Source organism: Protomyctophum bolini (assembly GCF_963924005.1).
Source record: "Protomyctophum bolini genome assembly, chromosome: 12".
Classification (NCBI taxonomy): Eukaryota; Metazoa; Chordata; class Actinopteri; order Myctophiformes; family Myctophidae; genus Protomyctophum; species Protomyctophum bolini.
The window spans coordinates 7,526,040-7,549,133 of NC_137873.1; the positions used below are offsets into that span (position 1 = coordinate 7,526,040).

Below are 23,094 nucleotides of genomic sequence, written 5' to 3' on the forward strand. Positions count from 1 at the left end.
GACCCCCTGTTGGTGTTTCAAGCATTATATCATACTGTAGCTATTGAAAAATAGCAGATCTACAAGCTCATAGCGTGAATGCCGCGCTACGAGCTTGTATAGGTCTGCTTTTTTAGAAAAATCTCGAAAATGTGGCGCAAATCTTTATATTCTTTCACAGTGAAAGTTTTTAACTCAAATCTTTGCTTCTGGGGGGGGGGTGGTCCCTGGTCCCTGGTCCCTGGTCCCTGGTCCCTGGAACAACACATGTTCAGATGGGGTTCTGCGGCCAGATACATATAATTCTGGGGGTCCTTGACATGGAAAAGGTGGAGAACCACAGAGGTTTTCTCGAAAAACTGTTTTAGAAGCCATTTGTTAGAATCGGCCTCAGGTCAAAAAGGCTTAACACGCCACACGATTCTCTTCACCAGTCACTGGCATTCTCCTCTTCCATTCTCCCACTATAGTGTCTGGATCCTCCCATCCTTGAAATAAGCTCTTTTCTTGGTTGGACTGCATGTGTCTCTCCATCATGAAAAAAATAAATACATATATAAATATTTCCTTTTTCTTAGCCACCCCGGAACGGCTGGGCAACGTTGAAGCCACCGGCGGTATAGTGGTCAAAACGGGTACTGCAGGCGGGCTGGGCCCACAGGTTGAATTCATGAACGCATGGCTATATATTTCGTGACGTACAGTAGAGGCACCACAAGAGCGGCGCGAGGGGTACTCGTCATCAGTCACAGTCGCTCCTCATCCGCTCTCTAGACATATTATATCTAGAGACTATTATTACCCCCATCTGAAGCATTGCACGGCAGGGGATTGTAATGGTGTCTGTCTGTCTGTGGGAATGATCGGTATAGTCTGCCACAGACTTTTGAAATCTGAGGGGTTTTATCATCCACGCATGTTGTTGTGTATAGGCACAATCTCTCCTCCAGTCCTCTTTACTAGTTGCCATTCAGCTGCCACCCACTAACATCCACACGTACACATGCATGTGCAATGCACGCACACACACACACACACACACACGCACGCGCGCACACACACGCACACACGCACGCACACACAGTGCCAACACATCTGTGCAGATACTTCATCTATGTAACGGTCTAACGATTCCTCTTTGTACAACAGGATCTAAAGTTTTGTCTTCATGGCATAAATAAAAACTGCCGCTGCGTGCGTGCGTGAGTGCGTGCGTGCGTGCGTGCGTGCGTGTGTGTGTGTGTGTGTGTGTGTGTGTGCGTGCGCGTGTTTGTGCGCGATATAACTAGTATTAGATTGGTGTCCGTCTTCAACACACAGATCCAAATGTCACACCTTTGGGGACACAAACAAAGGGCGAGGAGGGGGCATGCAGACGAGGGAAGGATGGGGTTGAACAGCTCTGTGAGTGGAGGGCCACACACACGCGCACACACACACACACACACACACACACACACACACACAGGAGGGATGGAACAGGGGAAGAGGAGTGGAAACGAACGACACGCATAATTAGCCGCCGTTTATTAACCCATTTCGACCTGAGATTCTACACATACCTTCTAAATCATTATTCAGTCAGTCATTCTCAAACATTTCCATGTCAAGGATCCCCAATATTATATGTAATTGGCCGCCGACTCCCATCTGAAAATATGTTGTTCCAGGGACCCCCCCTCCCCTCCCCCAGAAGCAAAGATATGAGTTGAAAACGTTCACTCTGAAAGTATATATATATTCAAAGTTTTGCACTATACATTTTCACGATTTTTCAAAAATAGCAGACCTACAATCTCATATAGCGCGGCACTCGGTGGCGCGCTATATGAGAGCTTGTAGATCTGCTATTTCTCAACCGCTAAAAGTACAACATAATGCTTGAAACAGAAATGGGTTCCCGGCCCAGAATGGGTTAAGCCATGATGAGAGAACACGCATACCCTTCTCCTCTCTCTCTCTCTCTCTCTCTCTCTCTCTCTCCCTCGCCGCTCAAATCTTCACCTTTTGCCACACGTATCTGCCACCGTTATACGCTAGCAGCGCTACAGATAATTAGAATGCATGAGAAGCGTCGCCTTCACGGCGTGCATGACCCACATCCGGCTGCTTGGAAGGGATAGCGATAAAGACACTCATACGTGTGTCTCGCAGTGATGTTTCCGGTGGTGTCGACTGTAAAAAAAACCAAACGCAAAGAAGGCGCCCCCGAGATGCAATTAAGCTGATTGCCGCTGCAGTGGAGGACGGGGGAGTTGTTTTAGGTTAAGAGCGTCCTTCAAGTGTCTCTGCTTTCCGTAGCGGGGGCTGCACAGAGGAAGACTCTTGACAGGGATATCATATTATACAGTATAGCTGAAGAGGGATATTCATATCCTTGGTGATTTGTATTTGAAGCCCTTTTCAACCGACCGAACGGGACTAAACGGAACTCGTTATCCTCATCGATCTCAAAACGACGCTCAACCGGATTCAATCGACGTGTCGCCGGCCCGCGCGGGCGTCAAAGGGCTCGAGTACTTCATCTTAGACTGAACGTTACACAATGGTGTATCGGTTCAAGTCGTTCCTCATCATTTTCCTTTTTTTTTAATGCAATTTGCATTGACATCCAAGTGTCTGGCTGTCGGCAAAACGAATATGGATTCAGAGCGGTTAATTATTTGGTTTAATGGTTTATTTAGAGTCCTGTTTATTTTGCTGTTTAGTTCCTGGAAGCCACGAATAGATCTTAATGAGCGCGAGCGTAAATTAATTGGTAAGTCTGTTTTGTTGCCAATGAATGCGTTTGAAACTGAGCTGTGTTTATCTAGGCCAGTGGTTCCCAAAGTGGGGTCCGGGGACCCCCAGGGGTCCCCGAGGGAGTTCCAGGGGGGTCCCCAGCTCAAATGATACGTAGTTTGGAAGCTCAGAGTGTACAATTGATCTCAGAGAGTGTACAAATGGATCCTAATGGATCCATTTGGTTCCATTTGTACACTGTCAGAGTTAAATTACCATTGATTTTACAATATACATTGGGCGTCCCAAGAGATATAAATGCCATTAAATAAGGAACCGTAGCCTAATTCTGGTCAAACCGTGGCCCCTTGAAATGAAAAAGGTTAACCCTCTAACACCCGCATTGATTTCTACTTGCAAAAAATACTTTGTACTACTAGGACTAAGACTAAAAAAGATGTTAAAAAAAATAAAAAATAAAAGTTTGATGAAAAATGTATAATAATTATATAATAATATAATAAATTAATAATTTACATTTGGGGGATATCTTTCACAATAATGAATAAAACATGTTCTAGACATTATAATGATCACAAAAAAACCATATATTACAATTATTTTAAATGGTTAAATGGTGCATTTGTAAAGCGCCTTTATCCAAGGCTTACTGTCGACCTTCACCCGAAGTTAGCATTTTACTTACATATACATACATATAAGACGAATCTCTCTCTTTCTCGCATTTTTTCAATTTCAAAATGATTTATTCGCATGATAAAATGTGTCTTAGTTCCAGCCATGCCAAAGCATACGTATGACAAAAGAATTGTGACGGGGACAAGAAGAAGTAAATAACAAACGTCCTAACATGAATATCAAGTTCTTTCTCGTTCTCTCTCACTGCCTCCTATGACACATTTTCGCATCTTGGGTCATGCCTGTTTCTGTTATGACGCCTGCGTGGTCTCAAGATGGCAATGCCAGTCAGTTCGTTCCAATGTATCACCCCAATAGATAACAGCAACAAACACATTAAAATGCATACTAAAAAGTGTGCTTACAAAGAGAATAGCCTCTTTTTCAGCTCAATACTAATATCCTTGTACAAAAAGAAAAAAAAAGTCCTACTCCCACCAAGTACATTTCATGCAACACCTGGAGTGGTTGGTTGCCCTTTCCGCGGGGCGCACAGGGTCATTACCCATGAGGCATTGCTCCCAGCCAGCGCACGGGGTCGCACGGGGTCATTACCCATGAGGCATTGCTCCCAGCCAGCCTTCCATTTCCATCACCCTAGACTAGAAAGAAACCACAGTGCCCTCTCTCTCTCTCTCTCTCTCTCTCTCTCTCTCTCTCTCTCTCTCTCTCCCTCTCCCTGGCCTCTCTCCAGCTGAGTCCACTCTTTCCATTTTGGGGCCATTTGATGCTCTTAATCCTTCCCTGTGGTCATCACCTGCCTGTTATCAGTGTGTGGACATGCTGTGCGCACGCACACACGTGTGTGTGTGTGTGTGCTCGTGCGTGCGGGTGTGTTTGTGTGCGTGTGTAACATGCCTGCCGACTCTGTTTTCATGTGGTGTGTACTGTTATTTTCTCTCTCTCTCGCTCTCTCTCTGTCTCTCTCTCTCTCTCCACCCAACCCCTCCTCCCCCCCCCTCCTTCCCCCCTCCCCCTCCCCTCTCTCTACCTCCCCTCTCCCTCTAATCCTCTCCTTTGGTGAGAGTTCCGGTCTCCACCATGGGGGAACAGACACTTGGCTGTGGGAGAGAGAAGGGTTCCTTGGCCCGCGTCCATCACCCACAAATCCCCCCCCCCCCCCAATAAGCCTTGGCTGCAGAGCATCGCCCTCTGCCTGGACGCTAGCCCCCCTCCACACCCCACCCCACACCACCAGTTGCAGTCCTTAACCCATTTAGGCCTGACGTCGAAATTCATAAAAATGTCTTCTATAATCTCAAGACTTGCGGCACATTTTCACGATTCTTTTCAAAAAATAGCAGACCTACAAGCTCGAGCTTGTAGATCTGCTATTTTTAAATAGCTAAAGTATAACGTATAATGCCTATAAAAACACCTAAAGGGCGTTCCTCGCCCAGAATGGATTAATTTATACATGGCCTGGTCGGTCCCATCGCGATGTCTCTCCCCTCATGGCTGCTTCTCTGGCGTTTGCTTTTCTCTTTGTATTTTTTCTCTCTTTTGTTTAGTTTTTTTTTCATGTGGCTGTGCCATCATTGCCTCGGGGGCTTAACTGTGTGCGCACATGTAGGACAAGCCAGATTTTGTTCATTTACAATTTACAATGTAGGCATTTAGCAGAAGGTATTTAGCAGAAAGCATTTAGCAGAAAGCATTTAGCAAGAACGCGCTCATCCAGGACGGACTTATACAAGTGAGAGATCAGCGTAAGTGGCTTTTGAACCCTGTTTGGTTCCAAATGCTAAAACGCTCGCATGATTATAGTGGGAGCGCAAAGAAAATCTGTATTCACATCAAGGGGGGAAGACGATTAGAAACGCTATAAACTAGTTGTTATAGCTTGTAGATTGGCTAATTTCACTAATCGTACGACAATAGGGCTTAAGTGGTTGATTAATTTTGACTCATCAAGGCCTCTAAAAGCGGGTGTATCTTCATAGGACAGACGGCGGTTGGACGCGTCGTTCGCAGCACGGTTGGCACTTTCCAGGGTTTTGGGCTGCAGCTGGGCTTCTTTCATGTGCTAATTGGAAAACGCTCACATGCATGATGTACTGTACGTGTTGGGCCAAGACCAAAAGACACAGGGATTTAACCCATTTTGGACTGAGGTCGATTAAAAAAAGGCTTCTAAATCCTAACATTCCTTGTTTCTATGTCAGTGGTGCTCAACCTTTTTCATGTCAAGGACCCCCAGAATTATCTCTATCGGGCCACGGACCCCCCCCCATCTCAAAATATGTAGTTCCAGGGACCCGCCCAGAAGCAAATATTTTAGTTAAAAATGTTCTCTCTGACATATATATTATTCAATGATTTGTGCCACATTGTAACGATTTTTCAAAAACAGCAGACCTATACAAGCTCGTAGCGCGCCACTCGGTGGCGCGCTACGAGCTTGTAGATCTGCTATTTTTCAACAGCTAAAGTATAACATAATGCTTTCAATACACCAAAAAGGGGTTCCCGCAGGCCAGAATGAGTTATAAATGGTGAAATCAACAGAGCCCAGTTGAAAACATCTGGGGCGAAAAAACACGACGGTTCCAGAACTCACTTCCAACAACGCCCGCCGAGCGGTGGTGGTGGTGGTTCACTACACTGAACAAGGAGGTGTGTTTGTGTTGTTGTTGTTGTTGTTCGTGTTGAATAAATGCTGAGATAATGAGGACATTAGACCGGTATACTAAAGCAATGTTCTGCACCATTGCATCCTATAACACAACCTAACGCATCCTGTCACACGTATATACGAAGGTGAACTTATATATGCTGGTGTTGTGGTGCGGTACGATTCACACACACACACCGTCACATAAACATCATCAGATCAGAGAGACTGCATGCATGAACGCCTGGAGAATATACAGTATATAGTATAGCAGAGAGGCTTAGAATGTTTCTCAATGTGCGATATCTCCTGTGTGTGTGTGTGTGTGTGTGTGTGTGTGTGTGTGTGTGTGTGTGTGTGTGTGTGTGTGTGTGTGTGTGTGTGTGTGTGTGTGTGTGTGTGTGTGTGTGTGTGTGTGTGTGTGTGTGTGTGTGTGTGACTGTGCGTGTGCATTGTACATACCATGTACAGTATGAGGACATTCTTTCAGAAAAAAACTGCAGTGTGCTCTTTGTGGACCACAAACAAAGTTCAGCAGGGTACAACAAAAGAGAAGAAAATATCCGCTGTGCATCCTGGTTATTGGTTAGAGGCGATTGGAGACCTGGACCTGTGCAAGTGTGTGCATAGTGTTGTTTATGCTATACTCGTATGCTGAGTGCATATCAGGCACGCATGCACACACACACACGCACACACACACACACACACACACGCACACACCTCTGCCCTTTACTGTTCACTGCATGGATTCAGAGAGAGAGAGAGAGAGAGAGAAATAGAACCAAGCTAAAAGCGTATCAGGCGAAAGTTGTGCTTCCGTTTTGCTGAAAGTATCTTGCATTACTCAAGGCAGTTCTTTTTTTAAAATAATTTCTATCCCACTATTTTGTAACCCGTTTTCTCAAGGCAGTTACATATACCGCAGAGTATAACACATCACCTGCAGCAGTTGATAAAGGTCAAATACAAAAGGTTATACACAATATTATGTATATATAACCTCATTTGACCTTTATCAAGTGTTGCACTAAGTATTTAGAGAACTCTGTTTTGTTACTCCTTAGAGAGAGAGAGAGAGAGAGAGAGATTTTGGCAAGCCACAGAAGAGAAGAAGAAAAACTATTGTAAATCACAAGTGTCTAACCCGTAGAGCAACAGTCCCGGAGTATAGGAACTAACATTGGCTGCGATCATGCAGGGCCTCTAACGAACGATGTCATGGCCTCTAATGATGCCAACTAGCTACCGCATTCCTCATGATCCACATTGTGTGTAATTGTCTTCGCAGTCTGCCAACAACGATCCATGGGACACATTTTGAAGAAAAGGTTTTATTGGCCTGACGATGTTAGGGGGTTAGAAACCTTTAATCCCTCTCTCTCTCTCGCTAACCCATTCTGGGCGGGGGAACGTCTTGTGGTGTTTTAAAGCATTATTGTTATACTTTAGGCTATTGGAAAATAGCAGATCTACAAGCTCGTAGCGCGGCACCTAGTGCCGTGCTATGAACTTGTACCGTAGGTCTGCTATTTTTTGAAAAATCGTGAAAATGTGCCTCAAAATCTTTGAATATATATTATTACAGAGTGAACATTTTAACTCAAATCTTTGCTTCTGGGGAGGTCCCTGGAACAACATATTTTCAGATGGGGGGGGGGGGGGGGGGGTGGAGGCATATTACATGTAATTTTTGGGGTCCTTGACATGAAATATTGAGCACCACTGATACAGAAAAATGTCAGGATTTTGAAGACATTTGTTTTACATTTCGACATCAGGCCTAAATGGGCTATAAAGCCACTAGAAACACAACCACCAGATGGCAATTTGTTCACGGAGAGAGAGAGAGAGAGCAACACACTTTGTCCACACTGTGTATGTCGCCAGCCAGCCAGCCATGGCAACGTCTCTGCCACAAATTACGTCAAAGCGTGTCGGAAGAGGGTGATGGAAACGAACAAAAGTGGAGGTGTCAAAATGTCACTGTTTTACAGCCACTGTAAACAGTGGCTGAGTTCTAACGCAGGGCTCAGCAACACGTGAGGATGGTCACGCTCACGGCTCACATACGTGCTAGACTTGGCCTGGTCCATGGCCAGATTGACAGATTATTCTATGACACTACAGACATGCCCGTTCCAACTCTTCAAGCTTCCCTGATCTTTTTTACTGAAGGTTTTCTGAAAACGCATGTTTTTTCCCTGCTATTATTCACTGATTATCCTAATGCTAATTTTATTGCTTTGACTACTGAACATATTTGTCCAGCAGAGGAACTGTAAAGGCAATCTGAATATAATTAACATAGAACACCTTTGCAAATGCCCCCCTTTGTTACTGACACTTGTTTACTGTTTATGACAATTCACTGACCATCTACTGAACTGTTCTGTTTCTGACAATCTACTGAACTGTTCTGTTTCTGACAATGCACTGACAATCTACAGAACTGTTCTGTTTATGACAATGCACTGACAATCTACAGAACTGTTCTGTTTATGACAATGCACTGACAATCTACTGAACTGTTCTGTTTCTGACAATCTACAGAACTGTTTTCTTTTTCTGACAATGCACTGACAATCTACAGAACTGTTCTGTTTATGACAATGCACTGACAATCTACTGAACTGTTCTGTTTCTGACAATCTACAGAACTGTTTTCTTTTTCTGACAATGCACTGACAATCTACAGAACTGCCAATGGCAGGACATGTGGAATTATCAAACAGCACATCAGTATGTACTGTATGTCACATAATAGAAAAGGGAGTGGAGTGGTTCACAATTCAGAAAGGAGTACATTATAAGGCCTATAGCATAGTGTGGGGTCACAGCATGGGGTCAGCACACACGTTCTGGTCAGAGATCATGGAAGCAGAGGCACTGAGGCACAGCAGAGACTCTGACAGCTGGAGGGGAGCAGCCAGACCCCTCGAAAGACCAGATCTGAGTTAAAACGTCCGCCCTGAAAGAATATAATATGCAAAGATTTGCGCCACATTTTCATGATTTTTTTTTCAAAAATAGCAGACCTACAAGCTCGTAGCGCGGCACTCGGTGCCGCGCTACGAGCTTGTAGATCTGCTATTTTTCAATAGCTAAAGTACAACATAATGCTTTAAAACACCAAAAGGGGTTCGCGCCCCAAAAATGGGTGGAGACGGTGTTCGGACCTTCTACAGTGTTGCCTATTTGAATCCAGCGTCCGTCGAAGTAGCCTACTTGTGGATGGGAGTGCAGTCATGCACCTCTTGGTTTGTACATCCCTGCATGTGCGTGTGCGACGCGTGTGTGTGCCTCTGTGTCAACAAAGCCCAGATTTCACAGGCTGCTCCTGTAATATTTATAACCTTATATACACTGTAGTTTGTATGGCGGTGTCCCAACTGCTCCTGTAATATTTATAACCCCTCTATATACACTGTAGTTTGTATGGCGGTGTCCCAACTCCCCTACAACACCAAGGGTTGAAAGGAAAACCCATCTTGCGTAACGCCACAACCGAAAATCCCCCGGAGCTTGAATCTTTCTCATATCTTCCGTAAATCTCCGTTGGAATGGAATGAAAATGCCGCTGCCGCCTATACTCTGCTGCACACAAGATGCACTCCGGCTGACACATCCCACACTCACTGGAAACGTGGCTTTGACAGAGGCAGAGGCAGAACACTGGGGCTATTTTTGAAGATATGAGCATGCATGTGTATACTGCATGTGTTTGTGTGTACGTGCACGGCTTTGCACGCTTCATGTCTTAACCCATTTTGGGCAGGCACCCCTTTTGGTGTTTTTAAACATTATGTTATAATTTAGCTATTGAAAAATAGCAGATCTACAAGCTCATAGCGCGCCACCGAGTGGCGCGTTACGAGCTTGTTGGTCTGCTATTTTTGGAAAGTAGTGAAAATGTGGTGCAAATCTTTGAATATATATTCTTTCAGAGCGAACGTTTTTAACTCAAATCATTGCTTCTGGAGGGAGGTCCCTGGAACAACATATTTTCAGATGGGGGGGGTCGGCGGCCAATTACATATATTTTTTGTGGTCCTTGACATGAAATATTGAGAACCACTGATATAGAAACATGAGGTTTTTCAGAAAAAAAATACATTTTTTAAATTTCGACGTCAGGCCTATATGGGTTAAAGCCCCGCTTTATACTTTGTCGGTACGACCGATGGTGTCGGTGGGGGGGTTGCCTGGAATATTAGCCGAGCCACAAGCTCTCAACGCGAGGCAGATGCGACGCGTTGAGAGCTTGTAGATCGGCTGTCTTAGAGCGCGTCGTATACAGCGCAGAGCATGAATTGGGCATAAGCGTGTGCGCATGCGGATGAGGACTCTCATCCTATGACAAGGTGGGTGTGCGTGTACCTCAGTAGTTCCATCCTTACCTTTCAGGTGGATCTTGTTCTCCGGGCTGTGCACCAACACGGAGCTAACCGAATCCAAGCTGTCGTAGTTACTGCAGCCGAGCGGCCCCGTCCTGGTTTCTGTTACCTAGGAAACAGAGGAAGGAACAGATAACACAGATGCCTTAAAGAATAGAATGGAGCAGAACGGAACCAGAGCAGACCGGATCTTTAATTGCTTTCAGTTTTAGATCGGGGGTGGCGGGTGACTCAGAGGTCTGATCCCTCCTGAACTGCGTGGTGTCGGAAGTGTCTTTGAGCAAGGCACTGAACCAGCGTTGTTTTTGGCAGCTGAATAGTTTTCCTTTAGTTTTAGTCACATTTTAGTCACCTGGAATGTTTTAGTGTTAGTCTAGTTTAAGTTTTAGTCGACTAAAACTAAAATTGTAAATTGCCGATCTACAAGCTCACAACGCGTCGCAGCGAGACGTGTTGTGAGCTTGTAGATCGGCAATTTTCAGCATGCAACCTATAGTGTTAAATGACTTATACTGGACCTCTTGTCCACTAGTCCCTTCCTAACATTTTAGTCTAGTTTGTTTTTGTTGACAAAATTCTCACTATATTTACTAGTCATAGTTTTAGTCGTCGTGGCTTAGTTTTCATTTACGTTTAATCAACACTGCACTGAACCCATATATACAGTAACTGCTCTGCACTGAACCCATATATACAGTACATATACAGTAACTGCTCTGCACTGAACCCATATATACAGTACATATACAGTAACTGCTCTGCACTGAACCCATATATACAGTACATATACAGTAACTGCTCTGCACTGAACCCATATATACAGTACATATACAGTAACTGCTCTGCACTGAACCCATATATACAGTACATATACAGTAACTGCTCTGCACTGAACCCATATATACATATACAGTAACTGCTCTGCACTGAACCCATATATACATATACAGTAACTGCTCTGCACTGAACCCATATATACATATACAGTAACTGCTCCGCACTCGTCTCTCACCATCGTTGTTGTTGTGTGAAAGTGTACCGCATAACAAAACAGCGTCCCGCCTTAAAGGTGAATGGCTGAATAAACAGTATAAAAAGGTGCTATAAAGTGTATAGCCTATATAAATCCAGTCCATTTCGCCACTAAAGTTCAAGGTTGTATACTCTATTACAAAGTTAGGCTGCTAAAGTTTGGATTATGAAGGGCAAACATCAGCCTAGAAACAAACTGCTTGTGAATGATGATTCCAAAAAATGGTGAAGGCTTTGAGATGTCTTATACAGCCGAGGGCTTCGAGGCCGAACCCAACCGCTTGCTTTTCGGAGCTCTGAAATGTCATGGCTACAGGAACAGGAGATATAGGCTCCTGCCCTATGGGCCTCATGGCTACAGGAACAGGAGATATAGGCTCCTGCCCCTTTGGGCCTCATGGCTACAGGAACAGGAGATATAGGCTCCTGCCCCTTTGGCTTGGCAAGGCTTACTCCTTTGCACATTCGATTGGGTTAAGTTGCTCTAATGTATGTGTCATGTATTTACAGCACGCTCAAGTCCTTGCTCATTCGGCTGTGATATTGCAGCTATTGGTTAGATATGCATATACGCTCTTTATACCTGCACCGTTAGATATGCATATTGCCTTGCACACCTCTGGAATCGCTGCATTATTGATAAGCTAATGTAGCCTGCCTGTCTAAGATGATTTGTTTCTCACTATGTATATATTTTTTTCATTCATCATATTTCTTTAGCGGAACAAAGTCCCTAAGAAACGCTTCAGCGCCTTTTACGTATAAGTCTGAGGCAAATAAAAGCGTGGTAATGTACAGTAGAAAATATGTAACCCAGGTTTCTGTGTCATCAATGCCATCATGTGTAAATGTATCGGTGGGCACGACTTTCTGTGTATTCCTGCAAGGGGAGACCATAGTCACAGCAATCAGCAACAAGGCATAATGCTAAAATATGCACATCTGCAGTGGTTGGAAGTACTATATATACAGTACGTCCCTCCTGCAAATGTTAGACGCTGTCAAGTATTGGGCCCACTGCTGGTTGACAAGAGATGCTGCCTGCGCTGAAATGTCTCACCTGCCCACAAGCGGCCGATAACCCCGGCCTTAGCTCAGTGGTAGAAATGGTTCCTCCTGCGTTGGGGATTCCTGGGTGTCAGAACTGACGGACGGTAAATCTAGCTTTGAGTCTACTTATAGTTAACCCATTCTGAACGGGAACCCATTTTGGTGTTATAGCATCATGTTATGCTTTAGCTGTTGAAAAATAGCAGACCTACAAGCTCGTAGAGCTTGTAGGTCTGCTATTTTTGAAAAATCGAAGAACGACTGACATTTTTAGAATCTGATCTCAGGTCAGAATGGGTTAATCAGACCAGTGTGTGTCCCAGTGGAAACCTCGTATGAATCTGATCTCAGGTCAGAATGGGTTAAGCTCCTTATACTCTCCTATCCAAGAAACGGCACAGTTACACTGCAAGACCCCGAGTGTCGATTGAAATCGGAGAGTATATATAAAAACGAAAAGCTTTATTTGTGGGTATTATAGATATTGGGGGCATGGGGGCAGCATTAGTGTTATAGTAAAGAGGGGTGGGGGGAGACAGACAGCTAGGAGGATGATTTTGTCATCTGCAATTAATCTCCGCTGCCCGTTTCTCCTGCGCGAAACCTTCTAGTGGCACACGGCCAAACTGATTGATGTTTAAATCCAGTCGGCTGGTTTGTGAAGTTTGAACGGGTCAGCGCAGGTTAATCTGGCACCTGCTTTGATGCCGTTCCCTGATAGCGGAGGAGGACTGTGTGATCCGGCATGGGCCGGGCCTTCTGACAGCAACACGCCTTATAGCGCCCGCGTCAAATAATGTGTCAGCCACGGCTGTCTGTCAGCCTCCAGCCTTTTAGAGCAAAGACATGGAAGGAAGGAAGGCGAAGGGGGGGGAGATTGTGTTTAATCCATTTTGGCCGGGGACCCCTTTTTGGTGGTGTTTTAAACATTGTTATAATTTAGCTGTTGAAAAAAATAGCAGATCTACAAGCTCATAGCGCGCCACCGAGTGTCGCGCTATGAGCTTGTAGGTCTGCTATTTTTTGAAAAGTCGTGAAAATGTGGTGGAAATCTTTGAATATATATTTCAGAGCGAACGTTTTTAACTAAAATATTTGCTTCTGGTGGTGTGAGATGGGGGGTCCGTGGCCCAATAGAGATCATTCTGGGGGTCCTTGACATGAAAAAGGTTGAGACTGACATAGAAACATGGGTTTTTCAGAAAACTATTAGGATTCAGAAGCCTTCTTTTTTTCAGTCCATAATGGGTTAAATACCATGTGGTGGAAAAACGTATTCACGAGTGAAAGTATCAATACTGCATTGTGGAAATACTCTGTTATAAGTAAAAGTACAGAATTCTAAATTTGCTTGAGTAAAAGTACAAAAGTATTGGTATGAAAATGAAAATAAATGTTATGTTGCTATGTACATAGCAACAAGAAGGTAAAAACACCAAAAGGGGTTCCCGTCCTGAATGGGAGTGGTTCAACCAACAAATGACTTTTTTTTTTCCTATCATACACACCCCATGAACTGAACTGGACTCCAGCTTGTAGATCTGCTATTTTTGAAACATTTTGAAAAATACATTTTGAAAAACAAATAAATCACAAAACATTTTCGTTTAAATGATGCCTGTAATACAGTAACAGTTACATGCAGCAGGTAGGAACACATGCAAGACTAATGTGGTTAACGGCGTCCAAATGGATCCAAATGGAGCCATAATGGTCATACAGATGGATCCAAATGGAGCCATAAAGGTCCAAATGGAGCCATAATGGTCATACAAATGGATCCAAATGGTGCCATAATGGTCATACAGATGGATCCAAATGGAGCCATAATGGTCATACAGATGGATCCAAATGGAGCCATAATGGTCATACAGATGGATCCAAATGGAGCCATAAAGGTCCAAATGGAGCCATAATGGTCATACAAATGGATCCAAATGGTGCCATAATGGTCATACAGATGGATCCAAATGGAGCCATAAAGGTCCAAATGGAGCCATAATGGTCATACAAATGGATCCAAATGGTGCCATAATGGTCATACAGATGGATCCAAATGGAGCCATAAAGGTCCAAATGGAGCCATAATGGTCATACAAATGGATCCAAATGGTGCCATAATGGTCATACAGATGGATCCAAATGGAGCCATAATGGTCATACAGATGGATCCAAATGGAGCCATAATGGTCATCCAAATGGAGCCATAATGGTCATACAGATGGATCCAAATGGAGCCATAATGGTCATACAGATGGATCCAAATGGAGCCATGAAGGTCCAAATGGAGCCATAATGGTCATACAAATGGATCCAAATGGAGCCATAATGGTCATACAGATGGATCCAAATGGAGCCATAATGGTCATACAAATGGATCCAAATGGAGCCATAATGGTCATACAGATGGATCCAAATGGAGCCATAATGGTCATACAAATGGATCCAAATGGAGCCATAATGGTCATACAGATGGATCCAAATGGAGCCATAATGGTCATACAGATGGATCCAAATGGAGCCATAATGGTCATACAAATGGATCCAAATGGAGCCATAATGGTCATACAGATGGATCCAAATGGAGCCATAATGGTCATACAGATGGATCCAAATGGAGCCATAATGGTCATACAAATGGATCCAAATGGAGCCATAATGGTCATACAGATGGATCCAAATGGGTCCATAAGGGTCATACAGTTAACACTGGGTACTTGAGAGCGATTAACAGATTAAGTGAGATGGATCGAGTGTGAAAATATGCACTTTATTACAATATGTAAATCTGTACATACGGCATATGCATATTTAATGTGCACGCACAGACAGATGTTGAGAGAGGGCCACAGATTGGGACAAAAGGCAGAGAAGCCACGTTTCGACTGTCAGCGCATTTACAACATGTCTCCGCAGAGTAATAAAAAAGGATCGCGCTCTATAGAATGCATAAAAAATGAATAATGCTCTCCCCCCCTAAAGTGGTGTCCCTGAAACTTCTGCTATTGAGGTCAATTAAATATTAATTTGTATGGAGTGTGCGACCGTATGAGTCACGAGTTCGTTTGGTATAGAGAAATGCACGGCAGGGTGAGCACACGCTAAAAACATTAAACAATATCTTATATGACATTCCTTCCACAGGGCAGGGAACATAAGAGAGAAAGTTTTGAAGAAAAGACTAGCTGTATAAAGTACATTATATGCAAAAGAGAAAAGCAGGATTATTGGTCCCTAGAGGACGCACTGGCCCTTAACCCATTTAGACCCGAGGACAATTCTACAAAATGTCTTTTAAATCCTGACAGTTTTTCTGAAAAACCCTCATGTTTCTAGTATCAGTCGTTCTCAAACATTTTCACGTCAAGGACCCCCAGATTTATCTCTTATTTGGCCGTGGACCCCAATCTCAAAATATGTTCCAGGAACCTCCCCTTGAGAAGCAAAGATTTGAGTTAAAAAACGTTCGCTCTGAAAGAATATATTCAAAGATATCCACCCACATTTTTTTTTTTTTCAATAGCTAAAGTAAAACATAATGCTTTAAAACACCAAAAGGGGGTTCCCGTACAGAATGGATTAAACAAAGAATGGTGGTCAAACGTTGTGAACTGACCGACACTGCTGTCCTTTGAGCTCTCACTAATGGGGGGCTAGAACAGAGCGGGTGAGAAGCACATGCTTGCATACAATTGCGAAAGCTTTTACAGATAAATAACATAAGAGCAACATAAGTATAGAAAGCTATAAAAAGTGACTATAAAACAGAGAAATAAGTCCGAACTTTTGCCTATAAGTCCACGGGGGTCACAACAATAAAAATAAATAAACGTTTGTGTGAACAAAGTGTTCATTCTGGCCTATGGGGTGGCACGAGAGGCAAGGCCGTGGGGGTCACCGAAATGTAACATTTGGCCTATGGGATGCAGGCACTGGCCGTGGGGATCACCAAAGAACTGTGTGCAAAATGTAACATTTGGCCTATGGGATGACACGAGAGGAAAGGTCGTGGGGTCACCCAGTAACGGCCACGAGAGCGGAACTGGAGGGGTTACAGTGAGAGAGGTCAGCAGTGATGACCTCTCTCAGTACTCAAATGTTTTACTTTAGTACAAGTATCAATTACTGCAATGTAGAGATATATATATATACTCTGTTACAAGTCCAGCATTCTAAATGTACTTGAGTAAACTAAGTACAAAAGTATTGGTATCAAAATGTACTTAAAGTACCACAAGTAAAAGTAGTTAAAGTACTCACTATGCAGATTGTCCCATTTCAAGTTTTCAATTGTACGAAAAAATATTTTGAAAATAGCAGATCTACAAGCTCACGATGCCTCAAATCTATTGTCTATTTTCAAATGGTCGAAATGCATATAAGGCTGTGTTTAATGTACCGGTATGTTTTGTAATAATAATCAAAGTAATATAGTAACTAAAGTTTTTAAAATAAATATACAGTAGTGTAGTAAAAGTACAATATTTGCCTCTGAGATGCAAGTAGAATGTAGTAGTAGAAGTAAAAGCATTGGAAGTTGGAAATACTCAAGTGAAGTATGAACATCTCAAAATTGTACTTAAGCCATTTACAAATAGCAGATCTACAAGCTCATAGCGCGCGGCGCGCTATACGAGCTTGTAGGTCTGCTATTTTTGAAAAATCTAAGAACGACTGACATTTTTTAGAATCTGATCTCAGGTCAGAATGGGTTAATCAGACCAGTGTGTGTCCAGTGGAAACCTCGTATGGATCTGATCTCGGGTCAGAATGGGTTAAATGACGGATGTAGCCACTATACGACCACAGTTGTCCCAATCTACTCGCTATAGCCTATCCACCCAGACTGATGCGCTCTGGGAGAACAGAGCAGCTGATTTATTTGTTTTGATTAGGTGTTCCTGCATGCTCGTTTGAAGCACGGCTAGAAGGCTGTGTCAACCAATTGGATTGCTTCCTCGAAACGACCTGTTATATATAATTAGCAATACAAAGACGGATGTGCCTTCTGGCCTCTAAGCCATTCCATTGTGAAATTACTCTATTTAGCAAATTATGCACCGTGAAATGCTGCACTCTGCCTCAAAATTGCATCTATTATCAAAGGAAATGTCAATTGGCGACTAAACGCTCTAACATGTACAACAACAGCTACTGAACATCTATAGGATATCGTCTTCGTCGGGGCAGAATCCTCATACGTCCAAATTACAGAGTTCCATTTAGGGTTCAAATTACAAGCACAAGTACAGTTGTTTCAGACATAACGCTAGTGAATACCGTAAGGGAGACATGTCTCCTTAAAGGACCACTTCACCACTTTTCAACCTATCTTCATATAATATGTCCTCACTAATAATCATGAAAAAAATGGCGCAATTTTTTTTCTACTCTGTCTGTGTCTCATAGGAGGGCTGTGGGCAGTTCAGAAACCGTCTTCCAGTGACATCATCGATGGGGAATACAAGCTGATAGAAACTGCAGGCTTTCTAGTCCTGAAAAGTTGCAATGCGAAAATGGAAGCCATCGTTCTCACGATAATGAAAATCGAAATATGTTTGTAAAAAAAGAAATCTGCCTAATGATGATGTCACTGGAAGACAGTTTCTAAACTGCCCACAGCCCTCCTATGAGACACAGACTGAGTAGAAAAAAATCATGGCATTTTTTCATGATTATTAGTGAGGACCTATTATATGAAGATAGGTTGAAAAGTGGTGAAGTGGTCCTTTAATGATTCCAGCAACCCAAAAAAATATTAATATTAATATACTTGAACTGACTACAATTTTAAAATGTTATACATTTTGATTGGTTCCTCCTGAAATAGCTGACCTACGGGGCTATAGCATAACATGGACCCACAACGTTTTAAAGTTACACACTGAAGCCTCAACGACCACTCGGATCATTCATGTTTTATCTTCTCCCAGGATGCAACTCCAAAAAGTATCGCTTGTGTGGGACGGGACAGGACGGGGTTAACTACGTATTACTTTATTTGCTATTAAATGCCTTGATGTCATAGTCGACCATAGAGGCCTAATATTGTTTTAACTCTTTCAGCGCCACCTGGTGGTCACCAGTTTAGGCTCCGAGTGCCAATTCTCCCATTATAAAGAAAGAAAGAAATATAATTTTTTTTATAATTCCCAAGGGAAGACGTCTTGACGCCCGTGGCATCCATTACTTAATAGGCAATTAGACGTCTTGACGTTTATGGCTACTAAACAGTTTTTTTTATTTTTTTTTAATAAACTTTTATTTATTATTTATTTATTGTTTTGTTAGTTTGTTTAGAGCAGTGGTTTCCAACCTTTTTTCCCACATCAAGGACGGTTCATTCTTTCAGTGTTTGAGCCACGGAACGCCACTTTATTTGATGAGATTTAGCCTCGCAGAACCAATTCCAAAACTTCGGATATCGTCCACAGTGTGTCCACAATTCCGTCCATGCTGTATTGACGTTGGTACCGAGACGACAGGTGAACAAACAAACTCTCTAATTCTGTAGACTTCTGTTAAATTAAACAACGCAGATGTTTCATAATAATTTTAACTCTTGAGAGTGTCAAACCATATATTGTCGCGCCTCGTGACATCACGAGACACAGTATGAGACCATCTCCATATATGAAGATCATGACACTGACCTCATCAAACCCTGGATAGCCTTACATGGAGAAGACTGGATCATCACCTTGATCTGCATATATGGAGCCGGCCAGCAACTCTGACCAATCTGACCTCAAAACTATAAAAAAAAAAATCAACCGTTCCAAGATGGTTTGAGGTGATAAGCGCTGTATTCAAGAGGCCTGCTGTAAAACCACACCGTAAAACGGATATTTACGACAGTGGCACTAAAGTTACCGGCTTTGTTAATCGTAAATATATACTATAATGGCTCGAAATGTGTTAAACACACAACACGGTTCCAGTTTAGTTATCGTTTCCTTTTCTAGTTTTCATGTAGTTCAGTTCAACGGAAAGCCATCCAATCATTTTTCTCCAACCGCTTATCCAATAACAATACAATAACAGTCATCCTTCCATAAATGCATAGACTGACATTTGCTGTGGCGCCAATTAAGGCACAACTGCCTTGGCTTGAGACTCTTGGGTAATGAAGTCAAAGCCGTTGTCAATTGCAAATGCAAATTGCAAATGCAATTTGTGTCCAAAGTGGCCACTGATACCCCAAACTATACATATTGTATTGCTGCTTTAAGTGACTTCTTTTTATTTTCTGTTTAAGCAGTCATTTACAGTACGTGTTCATGTGTCTGGTCCGACGTGTATTAACAGTCTAACATGCATTAGTCCGACACTTGTAGATCGTCTATTTTCAGCATGCAACTAATTGTAAAATGACGTATACTGGATCTCTCGTCCACTAGTGCCTTCCTAGTTTTTATTTTGTTTGACGAAATTGTCAGTATATTTAGTCTTAGTTTTAGTCATCATAGCTTAGTTTTCATTTAGTTTTAGTCGCCAGAATCAACACTGCAGGAAGGAAGCCACGGGTTAGTTTTAACCTGCCAGGCCATGTCGGGATCGAGCCACGTGTGAGTTCTAACCTTAGAGTATGAATAGAGAAGGCACCCAGAGGAAACACTGAGGCGAAATGGACACACTGTAGTGGCCGAATGAAGGTATTGCAGTTGGCCCCAAACACATGAACGCGCTGGTCCGTTGACTATCATTGTGCACGTTCACGACGGACGCACGCTCGTGCGCGTTCAACGGCAGCGCGTTCACGCGTTTGGGGCCACTCACTATTGCAATCAATCCCAGAATGCACTCTGTTCCTACCCGGAAGGAGGAGTGAAATCGCCTCATGCTGCTTTTGAGCGACTCAATGCAAGTGGATGGAAGGAGAACTCGGATGTCCTCTCTATTCATATACATACTCTGAGGTTTTAACCCACATCACGGGATAGTTCATCGTGTTAAATGTAACCGGCAGCACAACGGTGTTGTTGTCGGACTGTTATAGTATGTCTATAACCAACGTAACTATATGCACCCCGTCTGTCATTTACGGGGCTCCTGCCGTGCTGTCAACTACCCACCATGTTGTCATACTCTCCATGAAGAGTCATTTGTCATCGTACTGCAACTGTCTGCACTGATATAGAATGGCCCCCGAGGTTGGGAGGATTTTAACCCATTTAGGCCTGACGTCGAACATTTTAAAAGGTCTTCTGAATCCTGTCAGTTTTCTGAAACACATATGTTTCAATGTCATGCAGTGGTGCTCAATATTTCATGTCAAGGACCCCGATAATTATCTGTATCTGGCCTGCACCGACCACCCCCATCTGAAAATATGTTGTTCCAGGAAAACCCCCCAGAAGCAAAGATTTGAGTTAAGAACGTTCGCTCTGAAAGAATATATATTCCAAATTTGCGTCACATATTCACGGGTTTTTCAAAAAATACACCAACAGGGGCTCCCGCCTGAAATGTGTTAAGCCACTCCATGCTGTGAATCCTGACAGCTGCTGTGTATTGATTATTCTAGTCCAGAAGAAGAAGAAGTAGTTCTAAAAAACCTCTCCCATCGTGCATTTCTGCCTCCATCTCTTTTTCCATTTGCCTTCATTCCCACAATCCCAGTGAGATACCCGCAGAGAATCGATACTATTATTGCCAAAGCAAAGTGAGTTCCCAAAGCAGTTTTGTTTTCTATTTTATTTATCAACTTTTTTTTTAAACTAAAGTATATACAGCTAAAAGTTAAACTAAACAAAATGTATAGGAGAAAATAATAATATAATAAAGTGAACTTGACCAAACTAAAGAAATAATCTGAGATATTATGCTGTTCTCAAATTAGCCAATGCAGCTGCTGTCTACAAGACCACCACAGCCAATTTACTTTAGCCCATTCTGGGCGGGAACCCCTTTTGGTGTTCGCATTATGTTATGCTTTAGCTATTGAAAAATAGCAGATCTACAAGCTCACAGCGCGCCACTCGGTGGCGCGCTATGACTTTGTATAGGTCTGCTTCAGAGCGAACATTTTTTACTAAAATATTAGCTATTATAATATTAGCTACTATAATATTTAATATTATATAAGTCGTAGTGACTTGAAAAAGGTTGAGCACCACTGCCATAGAAACATGGGTTTTTCAGAAAAAAACTAGGATTTAGAAGCCTTTTTTTAATCGACCTCAGTCCAAAATGGGTTAAAATTAGTGTAAAGAAAAGGTAAGTGCTGAATTGGCCGTATTGTAGGAGATAACTAATGTCTCCCCATACAGTACGACTGGCTGACAGCATGCTGCGGAGGCTCTGACAGCTGATGGTGTTTGAAGGCTGATTCATCCCCCCTGGGTCACACACACACACTGAGACGCAGAGGAAAAAAAAGTCTAAATTTAAGTTTGTGCTGCTAGGTTTGTGCTGTTAGGGGTAAAAATGACACGTTCCCAAAGGAATGAAAAGTGTTCGCTTAAAAGCTACTACTGCAGTTAACACTGAGTGCTGGGACCTCTCCCGTGACCTTTTGTGTGTTAGAGCATCGTGGTGGTAAAAAGTATACTTGAATTTACTAACTAATCAGTAAAAAATGTACATAAAGTAACAACAGTAGAACGTACTCATTATGCAGAATGTTCCGCATTTCACAAGTTTTCAAATGTATACAAATCATAAAGTATAGCAGTTCTACAAGCTCACAATGCGTCGCATCTCGAGCTATTTTCAAATGGCCGGAGCGTATGTATGTAGGGTTGAAGTGGTTCATGTATGTTTTGTAATAATAATTCAAATCTACAATGTACTGTTTTCAAATCATTGTAGTGAATTAAAGTAAGATTTTTGGATCCGAGATGTAGTGGAGTAAAAGTATTGGAAATTGGAGGAAAAAAAAGACTCAAGTAATGTACCTACAAATATCTCCAAATTGTGCTTCTATACAGCACTCAAGTAAAAGTACTTTGTTACTTAACACCACTGACAACCATAAGCGAGACCGGTTCAATTCACACTCGATTCAAACGATCCAGAAATAGGACCGGTGAAATGCACTAACATTCACTCGGGGTGTCCTTTTTTTTCTCTGGGTATTTCAAGATAGGCGAGATAAGATATATATATATATATATATATATATAATGAACTGGCTTCACACGCCAAAGATGTGCAAATGTCAAAGGAAATGCAGTTCCTCATTGCCAACTGAAGGGAACTGAACTCAGAGCTGCAGTCCTCTTTGTTCAATCGAGTTTGAAGTTCACACAGGAAAAAGAAAATCCAGTTACACGTCAGCATTCACGGCAACAATTTATGTTATAAATATTATGTTATATTATTTCTCTACCACATACAGTACGTACTGTATACCCCACAGCTATGGGACGTTATTTGCTAAGTACGTATACATACACCCTCGTATACTGTATGGTTGAGCCCCAGGGCTGCTTTTAACGTTGATGGTGTTGCTATGCAACGCCTCCGTCACCACCAGCTATGGGACGTCATGGAGAGTTCCCTAGATTAGGAGTTACGAGCCATTATTTTGGAGCCACAAACAACAAAGTGAACGGCAGCGTGCGCACGCGTGAAACAGCAAGGAGTACACTGAAGAAG

The 23,094-nt window shown here is 42.7% G+C and overlaps 1 protein-coding gene across 1 annotated transcript in view; it reads right to left on the bottom strand.

Moving 5' to 3' along the window:
• Positions 1-23,094, bottom strand: part of brinp2 (bone morphogenetic protein/retinoic acid inducible neural-specific 2) — a gene marked incomplete at both ends in the record, with an annotated part of 162,354 nt that overhangs the window by 84,590 nt on the left and 54,670 nt on the right. Inside the window, 1 exon segment of the mRNA XM_080778844.1 lies at positions 10,414-10,519. Within this exon segment, the coding sequence (XP_080634970.1) occupies positions 10,414-10,519 (106 nt within the window).